General features: G+C 35.2%; 3 protein-coding genes across 11 annotated transcripts; 1 reads left to right on the top strand and 2 right to left on the bottom strand.

The window, feature by feature from the left end:
* Positions 1 to 490: 490 nt before the first annotated feature.
* LOC114387007 (increased DNA methylation 3-like) lies at positions 491 to 2,831 on the bottom strand. 3 transcript variants are annotated; one of them, XM_028347100.1, is made up of 3 exons: positions 2,641 to 2,831; positions 1,387 to 2,358; positions 491 to 1,034 (listed from the first exon to the last, which is right to left on the bottom strand). In XM_028347100.1, the coding sequence occupies exons 2-3, from the start codon at positions 2,333 to 2,335 to the stop codon at positions 799 to 801; spliced, it is 1,185 nt and encodes a 394-aa protein (XP_028202901.1). In that variant the 5' UTR covers positions 2,336 to 2,358; positions 2,641 to 2,831; the 3' UTR covers positions 491 to 798. The 3 variants fall into 3 exon arrangements, with proteins under 3 accessions (XP_028202901.1, XP_028202904.1, XP_028202903.1); XM_028347103.1 differs by having other exon boundaries at positions 491 to 1,031; positions 2,641 to 2,830; XM_028347102.1 differs by having other exon boundaries at positions 2,720 to 2,809.
* Positions 2,832 to 3,449: 618 nt separating this feature from the next.
* Positions 3,450 to 9,318, bottom strand: LOC114388583 (RHOMBOID-like protein 10, chloroplastic). Of its 7 annotated transcripts, none has more exons than XM_028349146.1 (8): positions 6,829 to 7,180; positions 6,021 to 6,248; positions 5,757 to 5,811; positions 5,598 to 5,678; positions 5,418 to 5,515; positions 5,267 to 5,342; positions 4,275 to 4,316; positions 3,450 to 3,887 (listed from the first exon to the last, which is right to left on the bottom strand). In XM_028349146.1, exons 2-8 carry the CDS (start codon positions 6,083 to 6,085, stop codon positions 3,732 to 3,734), a joined length of 573 nt encoding a protein of 190 aa, XP_028204947.1. In that variant the 5' UTR covers positions 6,086 to 6,248; positions 6,829 to 7,180; the 3' UTR covers positions 3,450 to 3,731. The 7 variants fall into 7 exon arrangements, 4 of the variants coding, with proteins under 4 accessions (XP_028204947.1, XP_028204946.1, XP_028204948.1 ...); XM_028349145.1 differs by lacking the exon at positions 5,757 to 5,811 and adding an exon at positions 4,678 to 4,776 and having other exon boundaries at positions 6,829 to 7,168; XM_028349147.1 differs by adding an exon at positions 4,678 to 4,776 and having other exon boundaries at positions 5,757 to 6,248; positions 6,829 to 7,166.
* A 981-nt stretch (positions 9,319 to 10,299) lies between these two features.
* Positions 10,300 to 13,719, top strand: LOC114388196 (protein RETICULATA-RELATED 1, chloroplastic-like). The gene is made up of 8 exons (XM_028348548.1): positions 10,300 to 10,849; positions 11,171 to 11,335; positions 11,465 to 11,557; positions 11,631 to 11,746; positions 12,186 to 12,284; positions 12,376 to 12,681; positions 12,827 to 12,991; positions 13,075 to 13,719. The coding sequence occupies exons 1-8, from the start codon at positions 10,508 to 10,510 to the stop codon at positions 13,358 to 13,360; spliced, it is 1,572 nt and encodes a 523-aa protein (XP_028204349.1). The 5' UTR covers positions 10,300 to 10,507; the 3' UTR covers positions 13,361 to 13,719.
* Positions 13,720 to 15,033: the final 1,314 nt, after the last annotated feature.

Raw genomic sequence — 15,033 nt, 5'->3', positions numbered from 1 at the left:
TTAACTCAATCATCAGGGCTGATATAATAGTAAGCATACCGGTAGCAAAGAATGATAGTACTTTTCTATATAGTTAAGTAATATTAAAATAACTTCTCCATTCTACTAAATTTTCAAAAAACGAAGGGCATGAAACGTGATGTGGAATGAAAGGCTGACCACATTCCCCTCACACTCGAAAGCATTTAGCAAAATATACGTGAAGTTAGCCGATTGTGACTTGTAATGGGACTAGGTGAAGAACAATGCCTTAATGATGTCCTAAATAATATGCAGATAACACTATTTTCAATGCAAATTAAATGTAATTTAAAAATAAAGACAAAAACATATATCTATTTGTATGATGTAATCAAAACATGTTCTGTATTTTTTTCTCATTAGTTGTGTGTAAATGTGAAAGAATTGGACGGCATAGAAGTTCATTAAATTTAATCGATATTTTTCCCATCTACTTTTTACTGTGCTACTTTTCCACCAAGAGAGAGAGTCAGATTAATAAGATGATATTCAGCAATTCCAATCCCACTCCCCAGTTACACATTCATCCCTTTAATTAAAGAAAATCAATGCTTCCCTGCATACACATGCGAACTCTCTAGTTTACTAAACTAACTGGATCATTCTATTTCCTTAATAATTACATGAACACAATTAGGAGTTCATTATCAATTTAGACGACAGAAGTAGTATCTAAGTAATCTGGCTTCTCACAAAAGAAAAAATATCTTGGTTCTCACTCTTTTGGGAAATCTAGAATTACTTACAAAAGCTAGATACCCAACTCTTGCCCGTTAACTACTGCTTGATTATAACTCCTTCAAAAATGCCATCAGGCCTGAAGTTAGGTGCGAAGAGTCTAGGATCAACAGGTCCCGGAAGACTGAATGAAAGTGTAAATGGTCCAGGAGAGCATAACTGCCTAATTTTCATCTTAAAAACACGTGATTGTTTAGTTATAGTACTTCCACCAGTTAGCACCCCTCTGATCTGAACCCTCCCATCAGATTCAATATCACAACTGAACTGACCTGCTACAAAGTATGATGATAACTCATTAAAAAACAACTAAGAAAGAATCTTTATGAAAAGCATGTGTACAGATTAGGGGAGTTATGAATTTATCCTTAGATAAAGATTGATGGATTTTCTAAAACAAGAACCAGACAAAGAGGATGAGTTGAGGCAGATACTAGTTTAAGGACCTCGAAGACACATGCATTTGAAAATGGTCACAGTTAGACCACACCACTATCTATAGTATAATGCATAAAGGGGCCATTTCCATTTCTGATAAATTGAATAAGAACCCTTCCAACTGATAATCGAAGACAATAAAAAGACTAGAATAAGAAACCTGAGCAAATAAAAAGAGGAGAAACATACTGCAATCTTTCTTGACCCCTGGTAAGGAAATTCGAAATAGATATGCCACTTTACTAATACCAATGTCTACAACGCCAACAGATGGACCAAATGGCCCTCTTCTGGCTGCCCCTGTTAAAATAAGAGAAGAATCTCGATTGCAGTCATCAACATCAGGAATAGGGAGAAGAGGCATGAATGTTGGCCCATCAGATTTGCACTTTTTCCTGGAAGGTTCTACCTTGGCATTATGTTCTGTAGGGAGGACATCTGGAAATTCCAGCATTAGCGATGTGTCATCAGTATACTTCCTCTTGCGCTCTTGTTGGAATTTCTCTGATTGGCATCCCCCGTTTGGAAAAGTCTCTGGCATTTTGTTCATGCAACTACCATCAGCTTCCTTGCTTGACCGACGATCAAGTTGAAAACATTGACATTCACTTATATTTAACTTGAAAGTTCTGACACCAGTTAAAGACCTGAATCTATTTAAATCCTTCTCTTTGATGCATGACGTAGAAGGATCATCAATTAAAACAGCCCCTTTAACAACTCTGAAGCTATCAGGGTACCGTATCTGTTGATGCAGATCCAAAGGGAAAAAGCTGGTGAACTGCTGACTATCCCGGGTAAAGTCAGAAGTGGGCAAAACTAATTTTCCCTTTAGATACATATGGAACATATTGATATCCAAGACAAGGTCAGGAGAAGCATCTCTGAGGAGATAATAGTACAATCTCTCCAAGAAAGAAACGCTAACATATGAAGGTCCCAAATCACTCAAGATATAGAGTGGGGATCCGGCAATTAGTCTTTGAATAACAGAACATCTTGGATTATGAGACTTGACATCAGGTCCCAAATAAGTAGTGACGATGAAGTCAATGAGAAACTTCCTATCACTATCACTACTCACCGGTTTCACAGTGAGAGCCCTTCTCTTGCAATTAAGATTTCCTCTAAAATCCATGAGTGGTGTGGATTCACATCCACCTGAAACAGCACAACAGAGCATTTACTAACATGCAATTTAGGAATATATTTATAATTTGTAATTTCCAAATAAAAAGTCTTGAGAAGGAGAAACAAGTTAAGCCATCATTTTTTTAGCTTTTTTCCTTCCCAACCGTAAGATATTTTCTAAACATGGAAGTTGGAAGGGTTTTAAATGTATGATCACAATGGGCGTTGGGGATGGGAACAAGTGTGCATTCATCTATCGCCGTGGAAAGTAGAACTAGGTAGATGCAATATGAAATCAAAACTGATAGATACCTTGAAGAGGGTTGCAACAAATACAGGAAGGAAAGAGAGAAATTGCAAAGGGTGAGTGAGAAGAGAAGAGAAGAATAACTCAAAGTGACGGCGGTGGGCGGTGAGAAGAGGAGGAACTGGAACCATGCGCCGTCGCTGAAGAGTTATAATTATCCTCCACAACCTCCTTGCTAGTTACTGAGCACTTTCTACGCATAAATAAGAATAAACTATCAATTTTATTTTTAAATTCCTAAATAATTTCTGAAGTAAAAAAATTTTCATAGAAGAAATCATTCAAATATTAAAAATCATATTTAATAGACTCAAATATTGAAAAACGCCTTCAAATTAGTAAAATATATTAATGTAAAAACTAAATAAATATTTAATACTTTAAGAAATACTTATTCTAAGAACTATTTAAAAGAGTGAAAGTAATACTTGAATAACCAAACTAACAGTTTACTCAATAAAAAAAAACTGGTTGTAACTTCGAGTTGTCATATAAGCCATCATTTAAATTGATAAAAACTCTTTAGATTTATAATAGTAAACTAGCGACATGAAAAAATAAAATTAAGAATTTTCACTTGGCACACTATTATGAAATGGGGTAATATGGGGGTTTAATTTTGTTCGAAAAAAAAACGTACATCAAGATAAGACATTAACAATAAGGTATTAAAAATGTTATAGCTGTAAAAAAATGTTATAATTAACCAATAACCGGAAGAAGAAAAAAAACAACGACTTTGTCAGCATGACAACATCATGATCGATGTGCCATTTCTTAGGCCAGTAACGAGGAAGAGCCTCCCAAGTTCCAATTAAGGGTGAAGCAGTTGAAATGGATACAACGTAAACCACAATTTAAGAGGGAAAGTGAAGGATACCAAACACAATTACAATTTACAAATACAATGTCCCAGTGTGAAGGTTATTGAAGTATACAAAATAATTCAGACGTGTCAGGTACTAGTAATACTACAACCCCACAATCTAAGTATTTTAAGAGAAGCTCACAGCAGTGAATCATTTTACCTATAAACAACGTGCAATGATTTGTTATATTTAATTATGAGTTTCATTCCATAAATAATGAAATGTTTCTATTTCCATTGCTTAGGTACTCTTTTAATCTTGAAGAGTTTATACATTGGTGCAGTGTCAATGAAAAGTCTTCTTCCATCCCTTGATGTGGATTCATGTTTCCATGCCGGTCCAATAAACCATGATGCAGCAACGCCACCAACCAACCCTCCTAACTGAAATATAATATGTTAAAGGAAGCGCTAGCAATAGAAAAGAAAGTAGACACAGGTTAAGATGATTTAGTTATTGAAATTCAACTACTTGCGAAAATAAGATAGTTATACACGCAATATAATAATAAAACAGATGAACATATTCAGTTATGAACCGAAATTTAGAACCATCAGTGGTCATGCCAGGTTTTCGAAAGTGAATGGAGTATATTCCTACGTTTGTATGTCCAATAACTGTTGCCAAACAAAGCAACTAAGCACATGAAATCTGAGGGCATTAAGAAAATTAACTACCGATACACTCGTTAACTTGCAAAAGATTGTTTCTTACGTCTTAATTGAAGAAAGAATTACAAAATGTGGGATATAAAGCAATATTATACTTACATGTCCCCAGTTGTCAATCCCAGTGGATAATAGCCCAATAACCTGCACGAGAAATGCTTGTCATCATTAGAACACAGAAAAGAGAAAAGTAGGCCACAGCAACACTATTCCCCAACAGACATTGCCTACTTTAGCATATAACACATCAATATACAAGCAGATTAGTACAAAAAATTCTCGCAAAAACTCTTCCTTCCTGGCTAATTAAGAAGAAATGTAAAAGCAACAATTTAGCAGAATCAGAAGTGATCAGAGAACCTTAACTAAGGGAACCCTAGTGATAACTCAATCCAAAGGGCATTAGAAGAAATGACATCATTCACCTAAGAACTGTCTAAACCTCCTATTGTTTGGACTCTAAAAAGCTTTCAGTTCTGCTAACACAAGGAATGAAGACACTTACCATATTGAGGGCAATTACTTGTGCTATGTGCTGTAAATCTTTTTTACCACCTCCCACAAGGTCTTTGTGCCTCAATACAAATACGGCAACTGATCCAACCTGAATCATTGTAGCTCATCCGAAATAAAAGACAATAAAGAAAAAAGTGACATGCCAGTTTTCTACCTTCCCTATATGGCCATTTTCAAACCAAGATAAGCATTTGGAGAGATGGGTATTGTGAAAAAAAAAGAAAAAAGAAAAAAGGGTTCTGGGGAAGGAGAATAAAGGGCTAGAAGGCCAGAAGGGTGCTCCCTTCAGCTTCTTCAACAATCATCCCATTGTGTCAAGTTGTCAACTATATTATTTTACCCTAACCTTTTAAGGTGGAGATAGAGTGAAGGTTCTTGGAAATAAAGAGGGAGATACCATGAAAGCGATATCAAGTTTTGGAACTAAGCATGTAAATTCAGTCAAAGCTACAAATTGGACTGCCTACCTTTTAGTTTCAATTTAGGTCATATATGTATACATAAGTATAGCAATAAGCATACCCATAAGGCAGATGGTAGGGCAAATCTGTGACGACTAAAAAAATGAAATAACTTACTAGTCCAAAAATTGCTCCTGATGCACCTTCTGAAGGCATTCTGCAGAACCAATAACTCATAGCAGAACCTGATTTTCTAAAAATTATGGAATTACAATACTTGGAGGTAAGCAATATCGTTGGCTATGGTAGAGAGAATATGAGCAGTTACTTGTAAATTGCAGAGATAAAGTAAACTGCAAGAAATCTTCGAGGACCACTGAAGCTCTCCACAGTGGGACCAACTGAATTTAAGGAATAACAATTTACCTGCAGAGAATTTGTAGTAATTTAAGATCTAAGCAAACCAGGAATAATAAAACAAACTTCAAACAATTAACTAGAATCCAACCAAAAGGTGCCCGGTGTTGGCATGCAAAAAGGAAGACATGGCAAGTCTCCAAAGTTGTCCTTTTTCAATTAGACTATTTATCTGTTAACATACAGAGCACACAAGTAAAGACTCCACAACGTTTCGGACATGTATTCAGATTGTTAATTGCAAAGTTACCTTTGCTCCCCACAATAATAGCTTGCCTTGGGTTGCAAGTTGTGCAATATAAAATTTGTGCAAATAATCAGTAAACAATAAGCAATCTTACCAAGTTGTATGTAAATTTGCAACAACAATAAGATCAGCTAGTAAAACAGAAACAGCAACATACAGAACCAAAAACGATCGTACAAACTGCTTGAATTTACAGGCTTACAGAAAAATGCACACATTGAAGTCATAAACTTGATTGACTATTCAAGGGAATATGCTAATACTTACAAAACATTGGCAGCAAGGAGAATTTCTGTCCATTTCCTTCCATTAAATGGATCTTTACCAGACATCTTGGAGTTGGAAATCCCAGCCTTTCCAAAGCGGCCTCCATCTCCTCCCCCATTAAAGAAGGAGAAACTAGTTGAACATGAGGAAGTCAAATCGCCAGTTGATAGTTGAAGATAGTTCAACCCATTGAGTTGAAGGCATCTCTGACACCACTAATCCTTCAATCTAAACACATGAGTTAAAGGAGCGAGTTTCTGATCAGCAAAGGGGACAACAGAGTCAGGGAACACTACCACAACATCAAAAGAACACCAATGCTCAAATTCATACAACACAACAACCTTATTCTACTAGGTGAAGTTGACTACATGAATTACACGATGTCATTAGGCTCGGTTAAAAACCAAATTCTGATGGACATCCAAATTCATATAAACCAAAATATACAAAAAGAAGATTGAGAAGCCACAAGAGAAAGCCTCATCAACCAGAATGGAGAAAGTTCAAACAAGTGATAACAAATCGAGTACACATCTCAAACACCATAGCCTATTTCATATTCCCATCATCAATCAGCATTCAAAGCAGCAATGAATCCAGTAACAGGAAGATCAACTACGCCACATGATCATAATAAGCGAAATTCTACAAAATAATAAACCTTCTTAAACGACATGATACTTGTGACCTCCATTTCAATCGGTTCCCATAAGATAACTGAGGAAAAGAAAAATAATTTGAAAATTTGAATCAAACCCAAGTCCCAAAATTTGCAATTAAATGGAATGGATAAATGAAAAGGGACCTTGAAACAGGAGTGAAGAAGAACCCCAAGGCGGGGATGGTGGGTGGCGCGGCGGCGGAGAAGGTGGCCGAAGTGGAGGCACGCGGCGGTGGCTATGAGATCAAGTGGGTAAGGTGCCGTCTTGCAAATCGGTGACAAAAATGGCTGAGACACATTCAATCCTACCATTCGCTTCTCTTCACACAACAACTTTTCCACAGAGAACAGACTAGTCACCACTACTCAATTATGTTGCTTCCTCTCTCTCTTTTCTGTCTTAAGAATTTAATAAAGGTTTACTTACAATAAACTGAATAAAGATTGCTTACATTTTTTGTGAGAATTTTCAAATAAAATAAATAAACTTTACTAGCTAATAATATCCGTAAGAAAAAAAAAAAGAGAACCTAAAAAATGTGTAGATATATGCACTATATGCATGAATGATCTCATCATATCATTTCACACAACATAGAAAGCAGTCTAATAATTATTATTTTTATCATATGTGCAGTGTAGTTTTTTTATACGTATACAGACAAATTATATAATCGATTTTTTCTCAATTAATTTATATCAAATGGCTTTTTCTTGCTAGGCTACATTCTTTTTGCCTTCTTATTTTAGCTTCATAATTTTAATGAAATCATAATAATTTGCATATATAAAATGCCCCAAAGAAATATGTGGCATCCTCACATTAGCAAAGGAATTACCGCAAACATTCACATTCAAGAGATTTATGGGCAAAGAAAGTAAAAGCTATGTATTTATATAGACAAGAGAGGGACAGTAAAGAATAAATAAAATTAGGACACAAGTGAAGATCTCATTTTGAAATGTAGTTCTTCACCAATAAATAATGTTTTTTTCAGTCATAACTTGTGGGCACATGCACCAGAAGTAGCCTATGAGAACTTCTGTATCAATTCCATCCGTGTTCTTGAAATGAGTTGCTGTCCACCTTTTACCTGCTTAATATTAATCAAGTGGAATAATTCTAATATGATAAGCCAGGTTTCATGAGTACGAGAGATCTCACAGATGAAGCTATATAACAAACAATGCTCGCCACCAAGAGCTACCTGCTGGTTCATGACACCTTTGTCAGCCTTTAAACTTGCAACTAAGGTACGTAACAACAAATTATTATATGGTCTGAGATTTTGTAGCCCCTGACCAATCATCTATATAATATATATTAATCCTTTTACTTAAATTAAAACATATGATTACGCGCCACCTGTTGAAATTTACTGGAATCACCTGATCTCGGAAATGTAATAAATTTTCGTACCGTTCGTTAACTCTCATTTTGCTCAATGATGATTAAATTATTTTACATAATCATGTGGTAAAAAATACAAAGACACCGAAAATTAAGATTATAAGTGAAACATTGACATTGTTTTAGCCTTTAGATTTTGACATTACCTCTACGACCACGAACATGATCTTCTTGGAAATTAAAGTAGGACCGTGTCCAATCTAGAACAGAACGGATAGGCCTAAACGAAGTCAATTGGTTCCAAACCCAGACCAAGCTGCTTGCAGCATCCTCAAACCCAAACCTCATGTCATTCTCATCATTTTGTAAACGGTAGTAATTAGCATTACCACTAGTACTAACACCTTGTAGCTCATAGCGGCACACAGGGCAAGTGTTGTGCATGCGCAGCCAAGGGATGATGCAGTCAGAATGGTAGAAATGCTTGCATGGCAACTCTCTGGCTTCCATATCAAGCTCGAACTCATCTTTGCAAATTGGGCAATTGGGGTCACTTGCCAAATGGGTTTGTGTCAATTTCACCATCGGCAATGCTGCAATGGCTGAAGATGTTGCTGGAGGTGGCCCCGGTCTATTATTGTTCTGAATCACCCCATCAATGAAGTCATCTAATATTGTGTTCTCAAAAAGGGTGTCATGATCAGTGTCATTGGTCTGGGGAACCAAATTTTGTGGTGGGGAAATAGGCCTAGGAGGACGAGTTGGCCTTGGAAATCGGAGTGTAATCCAAGCCTGAGGATTTAAACCATCTTCATTTTCAGTTTCCCAATGTGGGGTTGTGTTCAAATGGTTGTTGTTTTGCCTCCTAAGAGGTGGATCAAGAATGAGAGCCAAGTTATGCATTAGTTGAGTGGCTTGTGAAGGCTCCAAGTTATTTGGCACGTTCATGAGAAGCCTTGGCCTTGAGATATCAAGCTCATAACGCAGTTGGTGGAAGCAATAGGGGCACGTAGAACCATCATTGTTTGTAAAGGGTAACCTCACGGTTCTCTGGCAATATAGGCACCAGAAATAGTGAAAAGTTCTCGTTCTTCGAACCCCGTTAACAACAATACGAGGACGGCCTGTCAGAGACATATGGATTGAGATACGTCTGTGTTGGGATGAAAAGGTTGTTGTGTTTTGAGAAAGAAGGAATTAAGATAGAACGTGGAACTATTTATATGTGGTTGTTTTCATGAAGGAGGAAAAAAAAAGGGGTGCGTTAGAGGGATATGATGGCCTTGGATTGGAGCCACAAGAAAGGGATTCCTTTGCCTCTGTTGCTATATATTGATCTCTGCTTTTGGTTAATCATCTAATGGCATGCTTTCTTGCTTTTCTTCGTAAACTGTTTCTCCTCTTCACAAGGCAAAAAGGATGCTTGAATGATAATGGCAAGTTACACAGCACTTTTGGTTTCCTTGAGGGTTTTGTATGTGATACAATACCATATTCATGGTTAACACCCAGCTTTTCTTGATGGATGTAATTATAGCAGGCCTAGATGCAAAGTAAGGAAGTATTTGATTCAACTTGTTTTAGTTTTTTTAATATTTTTTATAGAAAGATTTTTTAGAAGGAGTTTTTAATGTTTTTTCTTCACTCTAAAGATGTAAGACTATATACTCGCAATAATTATTTTTTACATATACAACTATAAATTAAATCTTAATTGATATTTTTAAGAGACTTACGTATTTGATAATTATATGCCCTATGGAGTGTAGTCATGGAGAATGAGAAAGGAAGAAAGAGGATAGGGGATGAAAGAAGGGAATAAAAAAAGAAAATGTTTTTAATTATATGTCCTACGTCTTTTTGGAATAAAAATAACTATTTTATCCTTCTTAATAATTAAAGTCTTTTAGTTTATAAAATAATTTTGATTGAAAATATAAAATAATATCACAAAAAGACATAATATAATTAACTCATGATAATTAAAATAGTTTTGAATTGATTTGGGAAAAAGGGAAAGTATTCAGTTTTTTCAATAATAAGTACTCATGGTTTTGTTTTCTGAAAATAAATCAATTCAAAATATATTTAAAAAGAATTATATTTTCATCGTCACAAATAAGAATATGTTTTATCAATTAAAATGAAGCTAACTATTCTAAACTCGCATTAAAATATGAACTAGTTTTTTTTTTTTTTTTTACAACTAAAACACTTGTGTAAAATGAAGTTATTTGAAAAATTGCATGTGTAAGAAATTTGTGGACAATGATTAATTAAGGGAGGGTGAAGGCGGCCGAGTGAACTCAGTGGGTTTTGGATTGGGTTGTGGTTCGTTTATCTACTCTCCTCTTGTTCGTTTCATCTCTCTCGCACTACAATCAAAGAAAGCCATGAGAGCATTTTGTTGATAGAATAATTTGGTCTTTCTATTGGATTAGGGTTTGTTTTTCCATCGCTCTCCATTCAAAGATGATTCCCGCACTGTCTCAATTCAAGGTTAACCATGTGGGTGTGGGGTTCAATTCGCCGTCCCCTAACCCCATTCCCATGCTTCCCACGCTCAGTCACAGACGCTGTGTTCTCCGTGTCAGCGTGCGATCGTATTCCTCCGACGACTTCAACACTCTCAAAATCACCGCCCACGTCGAAACTGACTCCACCGTTCACTTGGAGCGTTGCTTTAACGCGCCCGTCTCTTCCCATCTTCCCTCCATCTCTATGAAGGGCGGCCAGTACGGTGCCTTCGGTGCCGTTACCTTGGAGAAATCCAAACTCGATTTATCCCAAAAGCAAACAAGCTTTAGCCCCGAGGTAACATTAACATTTCCTCTCTCCTTCTTTTCTTAGGGTTTGCTTCACAACTTATGAATGCATATAATTATGATATTTAGTTTAATCTTAATGTTTGGTTTGAATTCTGTATCTAAATTTCAGTATTCTTTGCATGAGACCTATGTATTTACTGGGTGGGTGGTGGCGGCTTTGATTAGCAAATTAGTATCTGGAAATTCGATAATGTTCCTGAAAATTTCAATGACATCGTGTAGTCCTTGTAGCTGACTTCACTTAGTGAAATAAAGATTCATTTGTTGTTAGTATTTGGAAATCCATTTTCATGCTTTTAATTTGCAGCTAGACATTGGGGGAGGTGGAGGAGACATTGGAAAGAAAATCAATCATGGTGGTGGTGATGGAGGTGATGATGATGGGGATGATGACGATTACTTTGATGACTTCGATGATGGTGATGAGGGAGATGAGGGTGGCTTGTTTAGGAGACGGATACTTTTTGAAGAGGTTAGAATTACTATTATTTTTTTTATATATAAGAATAGGTTTTTTTACCCCTTTATGAAACGTACAACTTTTAATTGCTTTAATTTGATGTTTCCTAAAGAAATGAAATTCATTATGTCTTTGTTGAAGCTATTTGACCGAAAATTTGTGGATGCTGTGTTAAATGAGTGGCAAAAGACTATGATGGATTTGCCTGCTGGGCTTCGGCAAGCTTATGAAATGGTACCATATTTTTCAGGTTATTTTACTTGTTTAGGCTGTTAAGCATAGGGTACTGACTGATTTTTGCTTTTAGGGCTTGGTTAGCTCAGCTCAAATGGTAAAATTTCTTGCAATCAATGCCAGGCCAACCACCAGTAGGTTTATTTCCCGAACTCTGCCTCAAGCACTATCAAGGTCTTTCATTGGCAGGTAATTTCAATTATGGCCCGGTTGTCTTAAATTATTTTATTCTAATATAAGAAAATTTGGAATCTAATGCCGCCTCACATTTAACCTCATATTTTTTCTTCTGAATCATTAGGATTTTAATTTTGTTTGTGTCTTTTAGGGATTTTATTTTATTAATTCAGGTAATTAGGTAGATTTCAATTTGGGTTGGGGTTTGTTGGTCTATACATAGACAGTCATTTTGAACCTTATGCAGTTTTGCCCCTGATTAATAATAATTTTATTTTAGAGAGACTTTGAGTTGAGTTGGACGAGTACTTTTGCACCTAGAAGAGTGCTCTATTGTTTTTTTATTTCCTTCCCCCCTCATGCCCCATCAAATCTACTGAACTTTTTAACTTTCTTTTTGGAGTGTATTTGTATATACTATTATCTCATATATACTTCTTTTATTGTGCAGGTTGCTTGCAGATCCTGCATTCTTGTATAGGTTTCTATTGGAGGAGGCTGCAACAGTAGGTTGCTCTTTGTGGTGGGAGATAAAAAATCGGAAAGATAGGTGTGTTGTGTATTTAAAATGATTTGGAAGTTTGTCTTGTGTTATTATTGATGAATTACAGTAATAATTGTTAACTTCAATTTGACTCTAGGATAAAGCAGGAGTGGGATCTTGCATTAATGAACGTGATGACAGCAGCAGCATGCAATGCACTAGTTGTTTGGTCCCTTGCTCCTTGTCGATCATATGGGAACACTTTTCGGTTTGATTTACAAAATACATTGCAGAAGCTTCCAAACAACATATTTGAAAAGAGCTATCCACTTAGGGAATTTGACATGCAAAAGAGAATTCAATGCTTTCTGTTCAAGGCTGCTGAGTTGTGCATGGTTGGTTTGAGTGCTGGTGCAGTACAGGGTGCGTTGTCAAACTCTCTGGCTAGTAAAAAGGAGGGAAGGTAAGCAGGGTTGAAACCCAACCTTACGTTCAATGACATTCAATTCATTTAATTGTTTAATCCTAGAGTTTTACCCATGGTTGGTCAAATGATGAGTGCTATATTAATTTTATCTTTGCATATGTTGTGCCTGAATTGTCTGCAGATTATCTGTGACAGTCCCAAGTGTGAGCAGTAATGCGCTTGGTTATGGTGCCTTTCTCGGAATTTATGCCAACCTGAGATATCAACTGTTATGTGGGTTTGATAGAGCAATGATGACCCATTTTGATGTTATTGGAGTTGCCTTGTTCTTCAGCACAACATTCAGGTAATAATTTATATGGTTGAGGAAGAAAGCATTTTGGAAGCTGTTTTATGAGTGCGTTTATTCTGAATTTGAATTTTGTGCAGGATCTTGAACGTTCAATTGGGAGAGACTTCTAAGCGTGCCTGGCTTGGAGTTGAGGCAGATCCCCTGGCTCAGTCGGATGACCTCTTGAAAGTGTATAACAGGACTTCTGAGAATGTAGAAAAGTCATCCTCAAAATGGTTTATATCAAAAAATGCAGTTGTTTCTGGGCTTGGGCTCTTGGGCATCAAACAAAGGAATACAGACGGGTCTGGTGCAGAATCTTCAGCTCCTAAAACTCGCCGAAAAAGGATTGTTCGGAAGAAGGTTGCGGCGGGTTCTGCTTAGTATCTTCTGATGTAAAACGTGGTCATAGTCCAATTTTGCTGTTTTCTTCTTCTGGAGGGTCATTTGTGGTTTACTGGCTGCTTCACCAAGTCCGGGGGGCAATTAGTGGACCAAGATTTTTCATCACATTTAACTCAAATTTGAGGAGGGTTTTGCTTTTAAATTTTGTTAGGAACTCTTGTATTGATCCTTTCTGTTTTCTATCTGATTCTGTACTAGTATATATTTTGAATCTTTTAAATAAAAGTAGAGCAAGTTATTTTTTTTTCTTTTACCTCTTGGTCGAAAATCCTACGTCCATGTAAACCTTAATTGAGACTCAAAAATATAGTTCTTATACACTTTTATCTTGTCCATTACACCGGTGTTTATGGTTCAACTCTATTCATGATCCAACAAGTCTATTCACGATCCAACGCGATTCAATTAGGTTGGTTTTTTAAATATTTGGGTTAAATTTGATTTAATCTAATTAAGATTTAATCACAAATAGATTGGTTAACGAGATTTAATCTGATCCATTCATATCATACGATTAAATTTTTTATTATATATAAATTAATTATTAAATATAAAACACATTAACTATCAAGTTTTAAATCATAATTTATTAAATTATTAAATTAAGTCACTCATAATTTTTTCTTTTTTAAGTTATTATTTTTTATCTCAATCTTAATTTATTTATATTTTTTTTGTTAATATAATGTTTTATTTTTATCTAAAATAAAACATCATATTAACATCAAAATTATTAATTTTATTAGTCAAATATTATCACAATTTAATCTTTTTTAAATGCATTTAATCATTACATACTTACAAAATTTTAGATAAAAATAAATTATTATTCTAATTATTTATTTTTTACAAAATAAAGAATTTTTTTAATATTTAGATTCGATTAATCCAACTTGTTTATAATTAGGTTAGATTGGGTCAAATTTGTAAAAAATTACACAAATTTAATCCAACTTGTAAATTTTTTATCAGGTTGAGTGATGAATTTAGTCAAATCCAACTCAACCCATTAACAATTCATACTCAAGAAACAAGTAAAAAATATAATGATAAATACATTAAAAAAAGTTTGATATCTATATATTTATTAACGGTGTAAGTTTTATACTGTCATCTAGCTTATGTGAGTTATAACTTTTGGTAAAACTTTTGCATGTAAAGACAAGTCAAACGAGAAATGAAATGAGGGAAAACATTTGGAAAGATAGAATCAGACACCTTTTTAAGTTTTAACATATATTCCGACGATTTTAATTTATTTAATATTTTTAACGATTCCTTATCCTAATATTGAAAAGCAGTTAAAAGTGAAAGTGAAAAAGGGGTAAGGTGAGAGGAAGTGACGGAGGCGGTTGAGTTAAATATCCATCCTGAACTTGTCGTACTTCAATTAATGCTCTTTTTAATGTCTCTCTTTCTTGATTTTCATCTCAAGAGTTATCCTAATAGGAAGAAACGCATTATCTTCTGTAAGACACAATAAAATTATTCATTGGAATTCAATGACCTTGTTAAACGATTATCATTACAAGATACTAGTAAGGCCTGTTCATGCCATGTTTCATTTTCTTTCCCTTTTCCTTACAATTCAAGGGATGCAACTTTTAATCACTTTAATAAGGAAAGCGTGTGTTTTTGGATCGATTTTAAAA

Source organism: Glycine soja, chromosome 15 (genome assembly GCF_004193775.1).
Source record: "Glycine soja cultivar W05 chromosome 15, ASM419377v2, whole genome shotgun sequence".
Classification (NCBI taxonomy): domain Eukaryota; kingdom Viridiplantae; phylum Streptophyta; class Magnoliopsida; order Fabales; family Fabaceae; genus Glycine; species Glycine soja.
This window is presented reverse-complemented; position numbering and strand designations above follow the sequence as displayed.

Coding starts and splice junctions, on each gene's coding strand:
- LOC114387007 (XM_028347100.1), bottom strand. CDS start 2,335: ATGGATTTTAGAGGAAATCTTAATTGCAAGAGAAGGGCTCTCACTGTG. Junction 1,035..1,386: donor AGGGGTCAAGAAAGATTGCA/GTATGTTTCTCC, acceptor CATACTTTGTAG/CAGGTCAGTTCAGTTGTGAT.
- LOC114388196 (XM_028348548.1), top strand. CDS start 10,508: ATGATTCCCGCACTGTCTCAATTCAAGGTTAACCATGTGGGTGTGGGG. Junction 10,850..11,170: donor AAACAAGCTTTAGCCCCGAG/GTAACATTAACA, acceptor TTTAATTTGCAG/CTAGACATTGGGGGAGGTGG. Junction 12,285..12,375: donor ATAAAAAATCGGAAAGATAG/GTGTGTTGTGTA, acceptor ATTTGACTCTAG/GATAAAGCAGGAGTGGGATC.
- LOC114388583 (XM_028349145.1), bottom strand. CDS start 6,053: ATGGACAGAAATTCTCCTTGCTGCCAATGTTTT. Junction 5,516..5,597: donor CCAACACCGGGCACCTTTTG/GTTGGATTCTAG, acceptor AATTCTCTGCAG/GTAAATTGTTATTCCTTAAA. Junction 3,888..4,274: donor GGATTGACAACTGGGGACAT/GTAAGTATAATA, acceptor ATTATATTTCAG/TTAGGAGGGTTGGTTGGTGG.